Source organism: Miniopterus natalensis, chromosome 1 (genome assembly GCF_054644295.1).
Source record: "Miniopterus natalensis isolate mMinNat1 chromosome 1, mMinNat1.hap1, whole genome shotgun sequence".
Taxonomy (NCBI): domain Eukaryota; kingdom Metazoa; phylum Chordata; class Mammalia; order Chiroptera; family Miniopteridae; genus Miniopterus; species Miniopterus natalensis.
The window spans coordinates 163,279,272-163,298,817 of NC_142081.1; the positions used below are offsets into that span (position 1 = coordinate 163,279,272).

Consider the following 19,546-nt stretch of genomic DNA (forward strand, 5'->3'; position numbering starts at 1 on the left):
CTGTTTTTCTTTAGTATTTTGTTTGCATTCCTTCCTCTTTGTTCTTTGTATAACATTTTTAGGGCTTTGATGTGTGGTCATCATAAACTTTATGTATATCATTCTATATCTACAGCATTCTACTTGAAGCTAATAGATATTTCACTTCAAATATATTCTATAAGAATTAAACTTTTGCTCCCCTTCTACATTTTATGTAAAGGGGTCATCTTTTCAATCGTTTTGTGTTGTATATGTGCTAATTACTTATTGTATTTTGAGCTGAGTTACATACCTTTTCTCTTTTTACTGTGTAGTAACTTTTTAAATGTCTGACATGATGTATTTATTGAATATTTGGCTTTACCTGTGAAATTTTTTATTCCTTTCTCATATTTTCTAGTTTCTGGTTTGTGGCGTTTCCTTTTCTTCTTAAAGGGACTTCTTTAGAATATAAGACAGAAGACTTGTATGTGCAAGTCTTGGATAGCACTTACAATCATAAAACAGCTATAAACCCACTTGCTCACAAAAAAGATCATCTGTATTTGCTTTCCCCACTTCTGTTCCAATGCTCTGACTGTTCATGAAATGTATTTACTTTGAGGTGTAGCAGTTGTATTTTAACTTTCTGATCAATTTCTCTTTGGACATAAGCATGAACCATGGTAAAAGGGATCAGTCATTTGAAAAGAAACACTGTGTTCCACCAGGATGCCTACGAAGTGGATTTCCGTTCTGCTGCTGCTACAACTGGGTTGTCACTTTAGCCCTGGGTGTTGTGGAAAGGTGCTGGTGTGGCCCACAGAATATAGCCATTGGATGAATATGAAGATAATTCTGGATGAACTTGTCCACAGAGGTCATGAAGTGACTGTTATGACATCTTCAGCTTCAATTCTTGTTGATCCCAATAAGGCATCTGCTATTAATTTTGAGATTTTTCCTACATCTTTAACAAAAGATGATTTTGAGGATCTTTTCATGCAGCTGATCTCTAAATGGACAAATACACCAAAAGATGGCTTTTTTACTTATTTTTCACTAATGCAAGATATCTTTGGGGAATATTATGATTACATTCAGAAGCTCTGTAAAGATGCAGTTTTAAACAAGAAACTGATGACAAAACTACAGGAATCAAGGTTTGATGTCATTCTTGCAGACCCCTTTGGACCCTGTGGTGAGCTGCTGGCTGAAGTACTTAAAATACCTTTGGTGTACAGTCTGCGCTTCACTCCAGGCTCTACAATTGAGAAGCATATTGGAGGACTTCCATTCCCTCCGTCCTATGCACCTGCTGTCTTGTCAGAGTTAAGTGATCAAATGACCTTCATGGAGAGGGTAAAAAATATGATATACGTGCTCTATTTTGACTTCTGGTTCCAAACATTTGATCAGAAGAAGTGGGACCAGTTATATACTGAGGTACTAGGTAAGTCATGTTTTAATGGTGGCTTGAAGTCCTAACTTGTCTAGTGCCATGAGATGTGAGTTTGTATAAACATTAAGTCAGGGGAAATTTCTTTTATGAGTAAAATGACTAAATAATATTATGATATTTCAATCTTAGAAATATTATAGAAATGCTTAAGTTATAAGATCATTTTTAACCCTGTGGTCCATTATTAGTACAGGACACTTCCAGAAGGCAGAAACCACACACTGAAGCACTGAGTGCTAGAGGCAGTTACACATTAATTCTTTGCTGTTTGTAATATGATTTCTTTTTTTTATTCTTTTTTTCTAGGTTAAGTGTTTTATTCTCCCTTTGTTGTTCCTTAAATGTAATGTCCGAATAGTATCCATCATATACTTATCGTTAGAGCACTTTTAAGCTCACAGCAATATTGAGTAAGGTTTCCCATATAACCCCGGCCCCCACACATGCATAGAACCCTTCATTTTCAACCTATGGCACCAGAGTGACACATTTGTTACAACTGCTGAACATGTATTGACACATCATCATCCTCCAAAGTCCATAGTCTATGTTGGAGATCACTTACGCTGTTACATATTCCATGGGTTTTGACAAATTTATAATGACATGTATTAAAGAGAATAGTTTCACTACCCTAAAAATTCTCTGAGCTGTACTTATTTCCAACATATCCATTTTACTATAATTTTTTCATCTCAAAAAGAGGCATTAGAAATTTCACTATCTTGATCAAAGTAGAAATGTACATTGAGAAGTGACTTTATTTCTAGCACAGCTGTCGAAAAAGCATTGAGGTAATTGTTTCCACTTGTTTATCCTCAGTTTCCTTATATAAAAATTAAACTCTTTTGGCATATTACCTAAAAAATTATTCACAATGCAGAGATACAATTACTCCATTCCAGACCCAAGAACCTATAACTCAGCGATTCTCAAGATTACACATTCATTCGCTAAGTGCTTACAATCATCTCCTTTAAAGGTCAAAAAATCTTGTTGAAGTGTGGACATTAAAGTTATTAGTCTATATTTTTTAAAACGATATCTCCCCATTACATACAAAATAAGTCCAAATTAAGGGAGCCCTGCTGGACATGGCTCAGAGGTTGACCTTCGATCTAGGACCCAAGAGATCGTGGTTCAATTCCCAATCAGAGCACATGTCTGGGTTGGGCAGGATCGATCCCCAGTTGGGGGCGGGCAGGAGGCAGCTGATCAATGATGACTCTCTCATCGTTGATATTTCTCTCTCTCTCTCTCTCTCTCTCTCTTCCTCTCCCTTCCTTTCTCTGAAATCAATAAAGATATATTTTTTTAAAAAGGGGGGAGAACACATCTATTTCCATATCTTATGAAAAGTTTCCAGTTGTTATTGGCAAATATCATTATTTGCACTATTTTTTAAATTTACCTTTATTGTTGAAAGTATTACAGATGTCCCCCTTTTCCACCCACCCATCCCCTGAACCCCGCTTCTCCTCCCTCCCCATGCCTTCACTGTACTATTGTCTGTGTCTGTAGGTTATGCACATATGAATCTAAGTTCTTTGGTTAATCTCTTCCACCCCACTCCTCTCTGAGATTCCTCAGTCTGTTGCATGCTTCCATGTGTCTAAATCTATTTTGTTCACTCGTTTATTTCATTCCTTAGTAAAATTCCACATATAAGTGACATCATGTGATACTTGTCTTTCTCTGACTGGCTCATTTCCTTTAGCATAATAATCTCCAGGTCCCTCCATGCTGTCCCAAAGGGTAAGAAATCCTTCTTTATTACAGCTCTAAATATCATTATTAAATATATACAAAGATTATTAAGCTCCTAAAATGAACAAAGTGCAATAGTAACTATCAGGAACTGAGACATACTTTCAAAAACCTGAAAGTTCTTAGAAAATCTGTTATAAAGGAAATAGCTTCCTAAATTGTAGAAACTAAGCTAATACTCTAGGCAATGTGTTTCCAATGGTTAATTGAGTAGGAAGCTCAAATAACTGTGCACATTTGCATGTGTTACTTCTGTGGCTTTACAGAGTAAACAAATATGTTTAATTCTATGTTGGCTTACATGTAATAACTATTTATCATTTTGAATGTACTGATGTCACATTAGAGACAACAATTCTCTAGCACTTTGTCTTATATATTTGAACATAAACATAAACTATACAAATTTTATATATTTTGTCATATATATATGAGTATGTATACATATACACCATATGTATAAATATTTATATTATCAAATCCCAGACACTTTACAACATTTTGGCTACATATTCCCAGCACCTTTCAGAAAATTTCCAAGTGTAGTACTTACATTAAAATGCTTTTTTTTCCTCTACCTTCTGTTTGCTTTTTCCTTTCAGGAAGACCCACTACATTATTTGAATTAATGAGTAAAGCTGAAATATGGCTCATTCGGACCTACTGGGACTTTGAATTTCCCCGCCCATTCTTACCACATTTCCATTTTGTTGGAGGCCTCCACTGCAAACCTGCCAAACCTCTGCCTAAGGTAAACCTATTCCTGTTTTTGTTGTTGTTGTTTGAGGATACTCACCAGTATTCTACCTTACAAAAAAAACAATTCCTCTTGTCATTATGAATGTATTCCGGCAATATTTGCAGAAAAACCCAACATTTATTCAATTCCAGCATATAAAAAATTCCCCATTTGAAATCCAGTTTGACATCTTAGCATAAAGAGCCTTTTTAAAAAATATATATCTTTATTGATTTCAGTGAGAGGAGGAGAGGGAGAGAGAGAGATAGAAACATCAATGATGAGAGTGTCATTCATCAGCTGCCTTCGGCATGCCCCTTGCTGGGGATAGAGCCCCCAACCCAGGCATGTGCCGCACCCCGGAATCGCAACCCCAAATCCTCAATCATAGGTTGATGTTCAACCCGAAGTCACTACCGGCTGGGCCAAAAAGAGCTTTTTAAAACAGGTGCTTTCTGCCATACACCAAGCTGGCACAAAAGTCTCAGTAAGGATCCCTTTGGGAACATGATTCTCAGCATCACAGCTGATGGACAAAATGAGCACAAAGGAAACGTACACTGCATATATAACAAGGACCCAAATCCTGCATTTTTAATAGACTAAGTAATTCCTACCGATTGTACCTGAAAATTCCCCATACTACAAAATTGCAAAAGAATTCTCAGCATACAGGATACTCCTTATGAAGAAAAGCAATAACATAATGTGCTTTAAATTGATATCATATCTTTAAGACAATTACAAACAAGCATCTTTTATTAATTATTTTATTATCTCTTAAGACGTCCTGTTTGTCTACCATTTCATTGGCAGTGACATAAAACAGATGTCTCATTTAACGGTTAACCCAATTTCTATTTTGATCAAAAATATTCAGCTATATATAACTTTCACAGGGTCTAAAGCCTGAGCTAAAATTAGAAAAAGTTCTATTCAATATAATCCTGTTGTGTTTTTTTTTGTTTTTGTGGGGTTTTTTACCTTTATTGAGATATAAGTGACATAAAAAATTATAAGATATTTAGAGTGTACAGAGTGACTTGACATATATGTACATGGAGCAGGGATTCTGTTCAGGTAGTTAATTAACTCATCCATCACCTCTCAGATTTCTCCTTTTCTGTCTGTGTGAGGACATATAAGTCCTGCTCTCAGCAAATTTCAATTACACAACACTGTGCTATCAACTTTAGTCACCAGGTTATGCATTAGATCCCCAGACCTTTTGCATCTCATAGATAAAAAAAGTTTATATTCTTATACCAACATCTCCCTATTTCCTCCACCCCCAACCTCCTGCAACCACTTTTCTACGAGTGCCTTTTTAATTTTTTTAGATCCCATATATAAGTGATGATATGCACTATTTGCCTTTCTCTGTCTGGCTTATGCAGCTAAACATTAATGCCCTCACAGTCCGTTTATGTTAGAACCAACAGCATAATGTCCTCCTTTCTCATGGCTGAAAATATTCCAACGTGTGAGTATATATATGTCCCTTGCTCATCCTTTGAAGGATCCCAAGGTTGATTCCATCTCTTGCATTGTGACCAATGCTGCAATTAACATGGGAGTACAGATATCTTGTCACTATCCCGTTTTCATTTCCTTTGGATATAGTATACGCAGAACTGGGATTGCTGGATCATACGATAGTTCTATTTTTAATTTTTCAGGAAACTCCACACTCTTTTCCATAGTGCTTGTACCAATTTACATTCCTGCCAAACTACACGTGCCCCCTTTCCCCACATCACACCGGATTTGTTCTCTCATCTTTTTGATGACAGGCAACCTACCAGGTGGTAGATGGTATCTCAGTGTGGTTCTCATTTGCTTTTCCCTGATGACTAGTGATGCTGACCCCCTTTTCATGTCCCTATTGTCCACTTGTATGTCTTCTTTGCAAAATGTCTCTTCAGAGCTCTGCCCAGTTTTTAATCTCAGTGCTATTTTTTTTGCTAGTGAGATGGGTGAGTTCTCTACACATTTTGGATATTAACCTTTCATCACATATATGATTTCCAAATATTTTCTCCCATTCTGTAGGTTGCATTTAAGGTTGTTGATGGTTTCCTTTGTTATGCAGAAGCTTTTCCTTTGAGGTACTCCCACCTGTCACTTTCCCTTCTGCTTTTGTGTTTTTTGGTGTCTTATCGAGAAAGAATAATTTTCAAAACAAATAGCAAGGACATTTCCGTCCTGATACTTTGTTGTGAGTGCATAAATATGCAACCGACGTTCCTACATTGATTTTGAAAAATGGAACCTTACTTTATTTGTTTATTAATTCTAAGCATTTTTAATGGAGTCTTCCGTATTTTCTATATATATATTATGATGGCATCTGTAAATAAACACCATTTTACTTTTTCCTTTCCAAATTGTATGACTTTAATTTCATTTTGTTGCCTGATTGCTCTGACTAGGGCTCCAGGTAATGTGTTGAATAAAAATGGCAAGAATGGGCGTTCTGGTCTTATTACTGATCTCAGTGGAGAAGCTTTCAGTTTTCCAAGACATTGAGTATTTTCGCTGTGGGCTTGTCTTGGATGACCTTTATTTTGTTGTGGTCTTTCCTCAGTACCCATGCTATTGAAAGTTCTCGTAATGGCTGGATGCTGAATTTTAGTCAAAAGACTTTTGTGTCTGTCGAGATGATCATGATTTTTATCTTTCATTCTATTAATGTTGTGTAAATTCCACATTTACTGAATTGTGGAATTGGAACCATCCCTGCATCGTTAGCATACGGCTCCTGAATCTTAGTGTAATCTTTTTAATGTATCGTTTTGTTTTCTTATGGTGTCCTTGTCTGGTTTATCAGGTTATCATAAACTTACTTTGGAAGAGATCCCTCCGCTTTTATTTTTTGGAAGAGTCTGAGAAGAATCAGGATTCTTATTTAAATTGGGGTGCGCTTTACCCATGAAGCCATCTGGTTCTGCACTTTCCCTTGTTGAGAGACATTTCATTACTAACTCAATCACCTAACTAATAACTACTCTCTTCAGCTTTTCCATTTCCTCAACTTTCAGTCTTTGTAGGTTGTCTATTTTTAGGAATTTATCCATTTATTTTAGGTTGTCAGATTTGTTGGTGTATGATTATTGAGAGTAGTCTCTTGTGGTTTCTATGGTCAATAAGAAAGCTAATGGCAGTCAATTAATGAGACAAAACACTGAACACATGTGATTTTAAATTATGCAGCAGGTCACTGGAATCCTGCACCTTAACTAGAGGCACCAAGTGGGCCATAGGAAAGTTCAATGGCCTTCACATTCAAACCGATGTCACCAGTGGAAAATTATCCTGTTGAAGAAAGCCCTAACTGTTATGCAGTCACATGGACACAGTTTGAAGAGGCTCATCTCTTTTCTTTTATCTGTGAAAGCACCACTTCAAAGAGACCTTTATGACAATGAAGAGTCATAACTTTCTAAACTTGGAAAGTACTGTATATTTTTATTTCAGAAGGCTTTGGTCATTATTTTTAAAGAGACAAAAAAACAAATGCTAAATTTAAAAAAGAGGGGACAAAGCAAGATATGAGTGTGCAGTTTTAACAAAATATTCAGGAAACAGTTGGCTCATCTGTTTCATTTCTTGAGAAAAGTACATTGAACAATAAGGAATTACACCAGTATCAAAAGTAATGAAATTATAAATACTGGCAAGGATTAGGGATCAAAAGTCAAAATTATTTTCAAACAGTTCCAGGAAAACTCGACTTCAACAGAGACTTACATAGGTGAAAGTGAGCTACTCAAGCAGGTCTCAGCTCTGGTGAACCTCTCTCACTGCCATTAATGTGCTCCATGGAGGACCCGCTAAGGTGATAATGGAGTTCTCACAGCTAGTTACACACAGCACTTTCTAAAGAGACATTGATTTTACAATATGATTTCAGGGTAAATGGTGCCATTGGTAAAGAAGCCGAGAAATATGGCCGATCAAATATGTAACTTAACATATATAATTCCGGATTATACACATATAGGACTAGTTCAAGGAAACTCCAAACCATTATACCACACTCCTGAATATCAACTATCCTTAACCTCCAGCCATTAAAGAGTGTCTCAGAGGAAGTATTTCAGAAACTATGACAAATATTAAAGTATTAGAGAAGTGAGAGGAAAACACATATAGTGATTCCAGTCATAATTCTTAGGGAAATAAAACACTAATGACTAAACTAAAATAATTCTACAGAAAATGTGCCTGAAATAAGCACAAGTGATTTAGCAAAACTATAATGATAAAGAATAAAAGGTGAATTTGGAACTGCTCTGTGGCCTCATTCAAAGAATCTGTATTAGTAATTAATAACATTATAAACAAAGAGCCTTGGAGAAAATTGTCTAACAGTATTTCCTCCTCACTACTGTGTACTGGCTCTGCTTCATTTCTTGGTTATATACATATACACACTTGCAAAAATATACATGATAAAGGAAATCAATCTCAAGTAACATGCACCCTTCCACAGAAACTGAACTAAGGAATCTGTTTATAGAAAAAACAAAAAAACACAAAAAAATAACCTGAAAACAGAATGGCGATCCTCTCCAAAAATAAAACTAGGATCACCATGTGGCCCAGCAATTCCACTTCTTTGTATATATCCAAAAGAATGAAAATCACAATCTCAATAAAATATTTGCACACCCAAATTCATAGCAGCATTCTTTACAACAGTCAAACGTAGAAGCAGCCCAAGGGCCCATCAACACGAAAATCAATAAATAAAATGTGGTGCATACACAAGATGCAATTTGACTCAGCCTTAATATGGAAGGAAACTCTAACACACACTATAACACGGATGAAGCCTGAGGATATCATGTTCAATGAATGGGCCACTGACAAAAAGGCAATGCTGCATGATTCCACTTTTATGATGTATGAAGACTGGTCTAATTCACGGAAACAGAAAGCGGAATCATAGTTACCAGGGACTGGTGAACGGGGAAATATTGCATCATGGGTACAGTTCCAGTTTTGCAAGATGAAAAAGTTCTGTAACATGGTTCTACAACAATGTGAATATACATACTACTGAATTGTACACTTAGGAACTGTTAAGATGGTCATTTTATGTTATGTGTATTTTATGACAACTCAAACCAAAGGAAGGACTCATAATCCCAGACAACACCTGATTTCTCTCCTTTCTTGTCTGAAGCATGCCTTTCAATGGCATTCACCATGCTATTGCTCTTCAGTGACTGTAATGCAGAGGACCACCCAAGGGTCATGCCAAGGACTATGCTAACTGTAGTGGCCAGACAGGGCCAGGGAGGTTCACTCTAGATCCGGGCACAGTCCTCAGACAACTGTGGAGCCAAAGGAGGATGAGACACTTTCTTTATTTGGCTAGGGCAGGCCAAATCTACAGAGACAAACCCACACTCCCTCTAGGGGGTGGCTGGCGGGGCACTAGGGGGCACACTGCGCCTCGGGGGACAAACCCACCCAGGGGGAGCTAACTGCAACCTGGGGAACAATCCGCAAACCCGCACCTCTCAAAGGCCTGGGCCAGTCCTACAGGGGCCAGGACAATAGTGGCTCTCAGCCAGCACGGCTCAGACACTAGCCAGCTAACAGGGCACCTCTTGTGACTGTTATATCATGTTTACATAACTGCGGCCTTCTGCCCTGAGAAGGTGGCCAGAGAGCCAAAGCGTTTTCACTTTCCCCACAGTGATGCAGCAATTTTTTCTTTACAGGAAATGGAAGAGTTTGCCCAGAGCTCTGGACAAAATGGTATTGTTGTGTTTACTCTGGGGTCAATGGTCAGTAACATATCAGAAGAAAGAGCCAATGTGATTGCCTCAGCCCTTGCCCAGATTCCACAAAAGGTTAGACTCAGCACCTTAATCATGGACAACTCTGTGAAGGCTCTAATTACATAAATTTCCTGTGTGTCATGTAAGCCATTGTGATAGCTCCCATTTATCTCAGCTATGAATCCAAACCAAAATATACAAGGCACATGCTACAATAGCAGTACAAAGGGTGGATCGGACAGTAACTTTGGAATTCACATTGTGATCAGAATGAAATGTGTTTAAGAGGCACCGGGTAAGGTTTCCTGCTCTGATGATATTGCAGGTGGGTACCAGGATCACCAGACTCTGCCCTGTCATTCGCTCCTTTTCGTTGCAGGATTCCTGAAGGCACTGTACACACTCCAGATGCTCTCAGAAAGGATTTAAATTCTAACATAATGTTAAGCAGGAATTGATAAGAGTCTGAAAGGAATGGTGCAGTTTAGGCTTGCTAAGTAACCCAGGCCATTCTAACAACCCCTAATTTTTGAAACAGGCCTATCCAGTGTGCTTTTCCAGGTGCTAACCAGAGAAAGCACAGCCAGGACTCACTAAACTGTGTCCAGGGACCCGAGCCAACCACCATGATTTACAGAAAGAAACAGTCATGATCTGGCAGACTAGGTCCTATAAAAGTGGAGGAAGATAAATTAGAGAGGGGAAGGGGGAAAGGGTCTACCCCTTAACATGACCCTGTGGTTTATAAAATGTGGCTCCTAAAATCTAACCCATCAGAATAAAAACTCCTCTTGGTGAAGGAAGGAGTAGGGTGTATAATAGGGAGTCAACTAGAAGCAAGCCCAGTACGGGACAGTTTCAGATGCCCCCTCTCCAAATCACAATAGTAAATGAATTTCCTATATACAGAATACACCTGCAGTCTTTGGGTATTTGTGAACTGCTTTTTAGTCTCCTAACTGATGTAATTTCTGCTTATAACCTATGCTAATTTTTGCTGAAAATATAATGCTGCTTTTACATTCACATAGCAAGTAAATGTTAAGCACTTGTAAATTACAATCCAGTTTATGAGGACTGTTAAAGAATTCCAAAATCAGAATCTATTTTGGTCCTGGCCATAATAATTTCTTGGCTACAGGTCCCATAGTAATCAGTGTGGTCCATGCTTTGAAGTGTGTCATTCAAGTGTTAACAGTTAGTTAAAAAACCTTTAGCATAAATCAATTTTGGATTTTTTTTCAGCATCTATACTGTAATAAAGTTTCAACAGGCTCTTCTTTTTTACATTTAAAAAATATCCAAACCCAGATATAGGAAAAAATCTTCAGTTCATGGAGATAAAAGAAAGAAAGAAAAAGAAAAAAACTGTAGTACATTTCCACAATGGAATACTACTCAGCCATAAAAAGAAGACAATCTTACCTCCTGGACAGCAAGGATGGGCCTGGAGAGTGTTAGGTGAAGTGAAATAAGCCTCTCAGAGAGACAAATACTATAGCATTTCACTCATGTGTGTAATCTAATGAACAAAATGAACAAACAGGAAAAAGAGACTCATGGACAGAGATCAGGCTGATGCTTGTCGGGGTGGGGGTAAGGAGAGGGGGGGTTAGGGTTGAACAAACAGGGAAAGAAGAGGGAAATCTCACTGACTTGTCATGGACAACAGTGTGGTGATTGCGGGTGGGGAGGGATGCGGGGAGGGAAAGGGGAGGAGGGTCTGGGGGGTAAATGGTGATGGACAGAGACTTGACTTGGGGTGTTGAACACACAGTATAGTGTGCAGATGATGTCTGTAGAATTGTGTACCTGAAACCTGCATAATTTTGTCCAACATTTTCATCCCAATAAAGTCAATACAAAAGAAACAAGATTAAAAAAAAAAAAATTAGTGACCTTAAATAGACAAAGTAGAAAAATGTAAAAATAAAGTTAAATATTTGATGTAAAAAAATAGCTTATGAAACAAGTGGATATAAGAAAACTCCCTCCTGTAACACATATTAAAATAGGCTAATATTACACTGTAAAATGAGCAATTATAATAAATAGAGAAATGTGTAGTAATTGTCTATCTTTTACACTAGAATGATAATGACTATACAAAAAAATTTCTTAAATATTCACTTCATCATTGATCATCTCATTTGTATTCCTCTGTGTGTTCAACATCATAATTGCATTCATACTTCATTAAATATAAAAATAAGCACTCAAACTATGGGCATTTCCATTATACCAGTGTTAAAATAGTTCTCATATTTAATATCTCTGTCATTATGTATCTGTCTATGAAGAGGTTTAACTAGGTTATCTTCTAATTTCTTTCAGATTCAAATCTGCTATAACTTTAGATCAACTCATGGAATAAAATATTCTCTTTACTTTAACAGGTTCTATGGAGGTTTAATGGCAAGAAACCAGACACCTTAGGACCAAATACTCGGCTCTATAAGTGGATTCCCCAGAATGACCTTCTTGGTGAGACTCTAGAAAACAAACACTAAAATTACAGTAACTGCAAACAGAGTGGTAAGAGTTGAAAAGGAAACATGTTTATTGAACATTTATTGTAGAAAGACTTGAAAATAAAACCTCACCTTCCTTATATTTGTTTTCCAGTCCTGGGGGGAAAAGATAAGATATAAAAGTTAGCATTTTACTACACACGGTCTCCTTCCTTATGCCTAGAATGAAATATCTTTATTTCAGGTGTAATTAGTTCTCATGAAGAACTTTTCAATAACTACCTGGATCATCACTGTCTCCTGATTCCCACCTTCTCATTTCTATTCTTTCTCTGTCTAGATGGGTACTAACTGCCATTAGAAAAATAAAAGCACCTATTTTATTACCAGTGACTCTCCATTTTCTGTAGAGAAATATCCATAATCTTTTTCATGAAGTGACAACACATTTCAGGTTAAGAGTGCTCCTTTCTTTCCAATTCCAGAGTCACCACATTCACATTTGCTGCTGCCTGGACACCACATGGAAGACTCGGTGACTTCACTATCTCTGTAAGAGAGTATGTTCTGACATGCCCTCTCCCTTTCTTTTTCTTTTTCCTGCAGGTGTTATTTTTTTATCCAGAACTTTCTCTTTTGCTTTGTCTACCCAGCAATCTTGTATTCATCTTTCAAGTCACAGTGCCACACCCCTATCCATTTACCTTTGTAGCAACTAAAGTACTTCTTGTTCTGAGATCTAAACACGTCTTAATGCAGATGCATGTGTGTAATAATGTGTCATCTAAACTGACTGCCTCTCTGAGAGCTCTTCTTGCCCAACTCTCATTTTATTTCAAGACTTATAATTAATAATTTACTGAAATTCACCCAATCTTAGGTCATCCAAAAACCAAAGCCTTCATAACTCACGGTGGAACCAATGGCATCTATGAGGCGATCTACCATGGGATCCCTATGGTGGGCATCCCTATGTTTGCGGATCAACCCGATAACATTGCTCGCATGCAGACCAAGGGAGCGGCTGTCAGACTGGACTTCAACACAATGTCTAGTGCAGATTTGCTCAACGCACTGAAGACAGTCATTAATGACCCTTCGTGAGTATCACAGTTTTTAAGAGTATTTCTAGAGATTCTTTTGTCAGGGATGAGTATGAGTGTCATCCGATGATGAGAGGTAAATTTTGAAATTATTCTCCTAGCTTCACCAATCTTAAATCTGCTTTTAGTTTCAACCAGATATTAATTTCAATGGCGCATTTAACCCATTTTAACGGGTAACCAATTACCGCAACAATTTTCTACACAAGCAAGCATAGCGTTATATTGGTCACTGCAAGGACATACTTTTTAAACTATGACAGAACCCACAGAATGAGGAAAACAAGAAGTTGCATAAAACATTTCAATTCAGAGCCAAACATTTCTGAAGCTTTGAATCTTGTGGACAAAAAAATGGGTTGTATGAAAGTACCTCACAGAGAGATCTGATTTAAATTCCTATCTACACAGGTCATGATGAGTAGTCAGGCCCCTGGCCTATAATTTCCTTACTGAAAAGTTTTAAACCAGCTCTGTCCATTGTTCTTGTGCAACTAGGTTAACACTCCTTTGAAATACCAGAAATAATGCCCCTCAGAAGGACCCTTAACTCTCCAGAGAGCACATAATCTTGTTACCTGAATCCCATAATAAATCCCTGCTTTGCTTCCTCCCAACCTCCAGGTAATGTTCCTTTGTTTTCTCCTTAATCAAATGCATAAAAACAGCTACAAAACTGCTATTCCCCAAAGCACTTGAAATATTGCACCCTAGCATGTCCTGAGTTTGGCTCAAATAAACTTATAAAAATTCCCTACAGGTTTGGATATTCTAATGTGAACAATCACTCTTGGCTTAAAAAATTGATTTTTATTGTCATCGTTATTTTAACATGTTACAATGATATATATTTTAATATCATAAAATTCAACATTTAAAGTATAAAAATAAAATATAGGTAGTTATATTAAAAAGTTATGAACTGTCAATATAACCTAAGTTTAAGACATTTTCATAACAAAAAGAAATCTCATATTCTTAGAAGTCACTCACCATTCCCCTGCCCTACACAACCATTAATCGACTCTCTGCCCAATAAGTTACCAAATTCTGGACATTTTATACAAACAGAATCATACAATATTTGCAAGTAGCTTCTTTCACTTAGAGTGTTTTTGAGTTTCATCCATGTGGTAGTTTTGTATTGCTGAATAACAGTGTCAATGTAAGAAATATCCAAACCCAAAGAGAATTTTTGTTTAAAGGTCTTTGAAATTAATTTTTTGAAAGAGTGAAAGGAAGAGAAAGAGAGAAACAACAATGTGAGAGCAAAACAATGATCAGTTGCATCCTGCACACCCCCTACGGGAATGGAGCCTGCAACCTGGGCATGTGCCCTGACAGGGAATAAAACCAGCAACCGCCAGATATACCGGATGACACCCAACCAACTAAGCTACACCGGCCATAGCTAAACCCATAGAGAATTTTTATATGAGGTTATTTGAAACAAACGGTAAACATGCCGGGAAGAAACCTCTCAAATATTCCTCAGAATGACTGTTTTGCAGTTTCTTTTATACATTGGGAATTAAGGAGGTAACAGGAGCATTCGGGATAGAGAACCAGATTATGTGGTCCGGAGAGGGTAGTTAACCCTGGGAGAAGTCTGAGAGCATTAATCTTTTCAAAGATAAGGTAACTTACTTGTGAAAGAACAATGGACAGGGCTTGATTAACTCAAAGATAATCCTTTTTACAAACCCGAGGACTACTCATCAGGACCTTACTGGTTTAGAATTTTACGATCAGGCCACCCTGTGAAGTAACCTTTCGATTGATTGATTATAGAGCCCCTTTGTTGTCCACAATAGTCTATATATGGGTGTGTTTCATTTATTTATCCATTGAATAATTCATGAACATTTTGGCTGTTTCCATATTTTACTATTATGAACATTGTTATACATGTCTTGAGGGAACATGTTTTAATTTCTTTTAAGTAGAAATCTAGAAATAGAATTGCTGGGTCATATGGTAACTATGAGGAACTGCCAAACTGATATGCAAAGAAGTTGCAACTTTTCACATCCCGTCAGCTGTGTATGACAGATTCAAGTTCTCCACGTCATGGCCAACACTGGTTATCATCAGTCTATTTTATTACCATCTTAGTGGTATGAAGTAGTCTCTCCTTGAGGTCTTGATTTCCATTTCCCTTAGAGCCATTGCTATTTAGCATCTTTTCATATGCTTACTAGGGGCTGAGAGCCTCATTACAGAAAGGTGTATTCCAATGACTGAAATTAAAGAGAAGATGATCACAGGGAAGAGCTGAAGCTGAGGAACTATTGAGGAGGCATTTCACTCATGATAACACTATTCCCTTTAAATTCTTCATGAAAATCACTCTGAAAGTGATTTTCAACATCTTATTTATAGCTATAACAATGGCTCCTATCATTAATTCTGCCAGAAAAGAAAACTATGGCAAATTAACTTCCATCTTCGCTTTTCAATTTATGTGTCACCAGAAAATTCCAACTTAAAGGCCAAGTCACATATTAAGAAGTAAAATATAGATTACTTCTTCTACAAGTCAATAAATGACATTATTTTGAATCATATGTATGACATTTTCAAAAGCCTTTCATGGGCATGATATGCTTAGGTAAGTTAACTTTCACTCAGTGTGTTATCTTTGCGCTTCTCCTTTAGATATAAAGAGAATGCAATGAGGTTATCAAGAATTCAACATGACCAGCCCATGAAACCTCTAGATCGAGCAGTCTTCTGGATCGAGTTTGTCATGCGCCACAAAGGAGCCAAACACCTGCGGCCAGCCTCCCATGACCTCACCTGGTTCCAGTACCACTCTTTGGATGTGATTGGGTTCTTGCTGGCCTGTGTGGCAACTGCCATATTTGTCATCACAAAATGTGTTCTGTTTTGTTGCCAGAAGTTTGCTAACCCAGGAAAGAAGGGGAAAAGGGAGTAGTTGTTTCTGAGGCCTGAAGCTGATATGCCCCATAGATGGGACTCCTCCACTTTATTCCAGCATGAAGTTGTGATGTCAGGGTCACTTCCTCCTGTCACAAGAATCTCTTCACAATTTAGCTTCTCAGATCAAAATTTCTGTTCAAGGGTTTTACTATCTGTTTCAGAGTTAAAAATATTCATGCCAAAGATAAAAAACCTGGGGAAAAATAAAATAATAGTAAAGCTATGTGGGTATATATTGAATTTTATTATTCTAATTCTAAAACATATCAAAAAAATGATTGAGCTTAACTATATTTCAAACATTAGGCATAAACACAAGAACATTAAGTAGTTTATTCATCATATCAGTGTTATTATGCAAATACTCAGAATATTATCACTTTATTTTGGTAAAAAAAATTTGTAGTGTGTGGCACCGTTGGCTAAAGAAATATTCAATTAGTTAGAATTATGTAAAATGATGCATCTTTCCCTTTCATTTTGGGAGAACAATAATGCTCCTTGGTTTTACTGTACTCCAGCTTCAGAATCATTTCTTTCTAAAGACATGGCAAGTTATTTGCTTTTGTCCAGTTTAAGTTAATTTACCATCAAAATGTATGTGGGTTGAGAAATATAACAACAGCTAATTGCTTCCTATTATAAACCTAGGCTATTATTGGTTTCAGTAGCTAATTCTCTTTACCTTATAGCCCCTTAAAAAGATTCACTTGGTTGATTTTGCTCTCATTTCAGCATTTCATAATGGATACTCGGTCAAATCTATAATCTAAACTGATAATGTAGAACCTATACTCTAGAGGGACTTAGTAAATTTTGATTCTCTCCAAAAATGTGTGTACATATATATGCCCACCTCTTGAAAAACAAGGCACAGCATCACTTAGCTACTTACAAACACTGTGAACAATTCAATGTGTTTGATGAAGAAGGTTTGAAATAATCATTATTATTCCATATACCAAAAGGAGATCAGGATGTCTCATTCCTTCGCTCTTTCCTCAGAAGCCTCATCCCTCCCATGACCCTCATATGGAAACATTAATGTCTTTGGCATGTCAAAAAATATACAGTCACCATATTCTTTTCAACCCAGACACACTGTGACTGACCATAATCAATAACAATGCAAAGAATATAAAAATCGTAGACATAGAAACTTACTTCTCAAGGATGTTCAAAGCCCTCCTAAAACATACACAGCTAGATCACAGAGGTCCACATGAGAAAAAGCATTCCTGTTGTAAATGGCCATGAAGACCATCATCAAAGTCTCACAATAAATATTGTCCAGCCAAAGGATGAATTCATTTTAAAAACAAGTTAAAACTTAGATGCTGGGAGAATTATAGAAAAAGTTTACTATAGAAACTTTTATAAATCTTCTGTATATAATTGGCACACATTTAAAGAAAAACAGAACTAAAAATGTACCATAGTATGTAATCATGTTAAATCATTCATATAGGCTAATTAACTTTCCTCAAATCTATCCTGCAGCACATATAACAGAACAATAATTGCTACTCATTGTATGGTGAGAAATCTTATAAATCACAAACAAAAAGACAAACAGTCCTATATGAAAACAGATAGAGTGTATGAACAGGCTATTCACAAAGGTAAAAATGGTCTATAATGTATAACTGGAGGAAAAAGACACAAATACTGAGGGACTTTTGATTTTATTGATATAAATTAAATCAATATTTTCGCAGAAAAGACTTATCAGACTTCAGAATCTGAGAAAACGACTTTTTAGAGAGCGTAATGTGCAATAAGACTTTCAAATAGAAGTGAACCGTGTTGCTTTCCCTGCTGCATCCGGGACGGTCCTGCGGGCCTGTCTCTGGCCCCGCAGGGTGTGCAGGATGCTCCCTCGGGCCCTTGCAGAGCTGCCCGTCAGTGAGCACGCCCCCCGTGGAAGTGGTAAGTGAGACAGCAGTCACAGAGGACAGGCAGCTTACGGGCACTATTGCTGAACAACTAAGCAGTAAAACAGGCAGAGAACAAACCGATGGGCGCCAGGGTAGAGACGGGTGGGGAGATGGGCAGAAAAGAGAAAAGGGGTTAACAAGTAAACACTGCCTGTTATAAAATAACTCACAGGGATGCAACATAGAGCAGAGGAAACAGAGCGAATAAGCTCGTCATAACTATCCACAGCAGCGATTTCCAACCTGCTTCATCTCATGGCACACGTAAACTAGCTTCTAAAATTCTGTGGTACAACAAAAAATGTATCATATTCTTTGCAAACTTGACAAAACAAATAGGTATAATACTTATTCATTCACACTGAATGGCTGTTGTCGTGTTGGCTGTTGTCATTTCTTCATTTGATAATCTAAGGGAAACGTGCCCCTGAATAAATGGTCAGGGGTTGCATGGTTTAAAAATTCTTGGGGCAAACCAGTTGAAAATCACTGGTCTACAGTGACTGGTGGTTAAGTAGACTTGTGGTGCTGAACACTTGGTAAGGTATATAAGTGTTGAATCACTATGTTGTACACCTAAATCTAATATTATATTGTATGTCAATTTTAATTATAAATACATTTTTAAATAAACATATTTTTAATGATAGGCATATTATTTGGAAATAAAATATATATAACTTTGTACAAACACAAAGGAAAGCATTTGAAACAAAACAGAATTTATAATGATGGGAATTTAAGTCCGTGCAAAACTACTACAGAGTTGTGTGGGGTTGCACAGCTTACTTAACCTGACTAACCCTTCACTTCCTCTGTGAACATGATATTGGAGTAACAGTATTATCTTCATTGTGAGGGTCTTGAAAGGATGAATGCAACACATGGTACAGCACTAAAAACATCCCTTCTATATACTTGCTATATGTAGCAAAATTCAACTTGCATTAACAACTATCACTATTAAATGGATAAAAATATTTCCACAATAATTCTAACTTCTATATAAATTACCTAAGACATATTTAAAATGTTACATATACACATGTAAAAGGTAATAAATTTAACAGAAATTCCTATTTCAACCATGTAGGAATTAAGTTTGTGGTATAACCCAATGCCTGACAAACCTGGCCTCTAGTCCAAATCTGACCAGTCATCTATTGTAGTTGTTGTTGTTTTAAATAACGTACATTCACAAAACTAAAATTCACCATTTTAACCATTTTGAAGTGTGCAATTCTGGGGCACTGCCCATATTTACCATGTAGTGCTATAGCACCACAACTAGATTCAGGGCATTTCCATCACCTCAGAAAGAGACCGTTCATTAAGCAGTGACTTCCTGCATCTCCCTCTGCATAGTCT

General features: G+C 37.0%; 1 protein-coding gene across 2 annotated transcripts; it reads left to right on the forward strand.

The window, feature by feature from the left end:
- Nucleotides 1-644: 644 nt before the first annotated feature.
- On the forward strand, nucleotides 645-16,236 carry LOC107541922 (UDP-glucuronosyltransferase 2B31-like). Of its 2 annotated transcripts, none has more exons than XM_087816605.1 (6): nucleotides 645-1,414; nucleotides 3,793-3,941; nucleotides 9,665-9,796; nucleotides 12,121-12,208; nucleotides 13,076-13,295; nucleotides 15,957-16,236. In XM_087816605.1, the coding sequence occupies exons 1-6, from the start codon at nucleotides 694-696 to the stop codon at nucleotides 16,234-16,236; spliced, it is 1,590 nt and encodes a 529-aa protein (XP_087672731.1). In that variant the 5' UTR covers nucleotides 645-693. The 2 variants fall into 2 exon arrangements, with proteins under 2 accessions (XP_087672731.1, XP_087672736.1); XM_087816610.1 differs by having other exon boundaries at nucleotides 694-1,162.
- The last annotated feature ends 3,310 nt before the right edge of the window (nucleotides 16,237-19,546 follow it).

Coding starts and splice junctions, on each gene's coding strand:
- LOC107541922 (XM_087816605.1), top strand. CDS start 694: ATGCCTACGAAGTGGATTTCCGTTCTGCTGCTGCTACAACTGGGTTGT. Junction 1,415..3,792: donor GTTATATACTGAGGTACTAG/GTAAGTCATGTT, acceptor TTTTCCTTTCAG/GAAGACCCACTACATTATTT. Junction 13,296..15,956: donor ACAGTCATTAATGACCCTTC/GTGAGTATCACA, acceptor CTTCTCCTTTAG/ATATAAAGAGAATGCAATGA.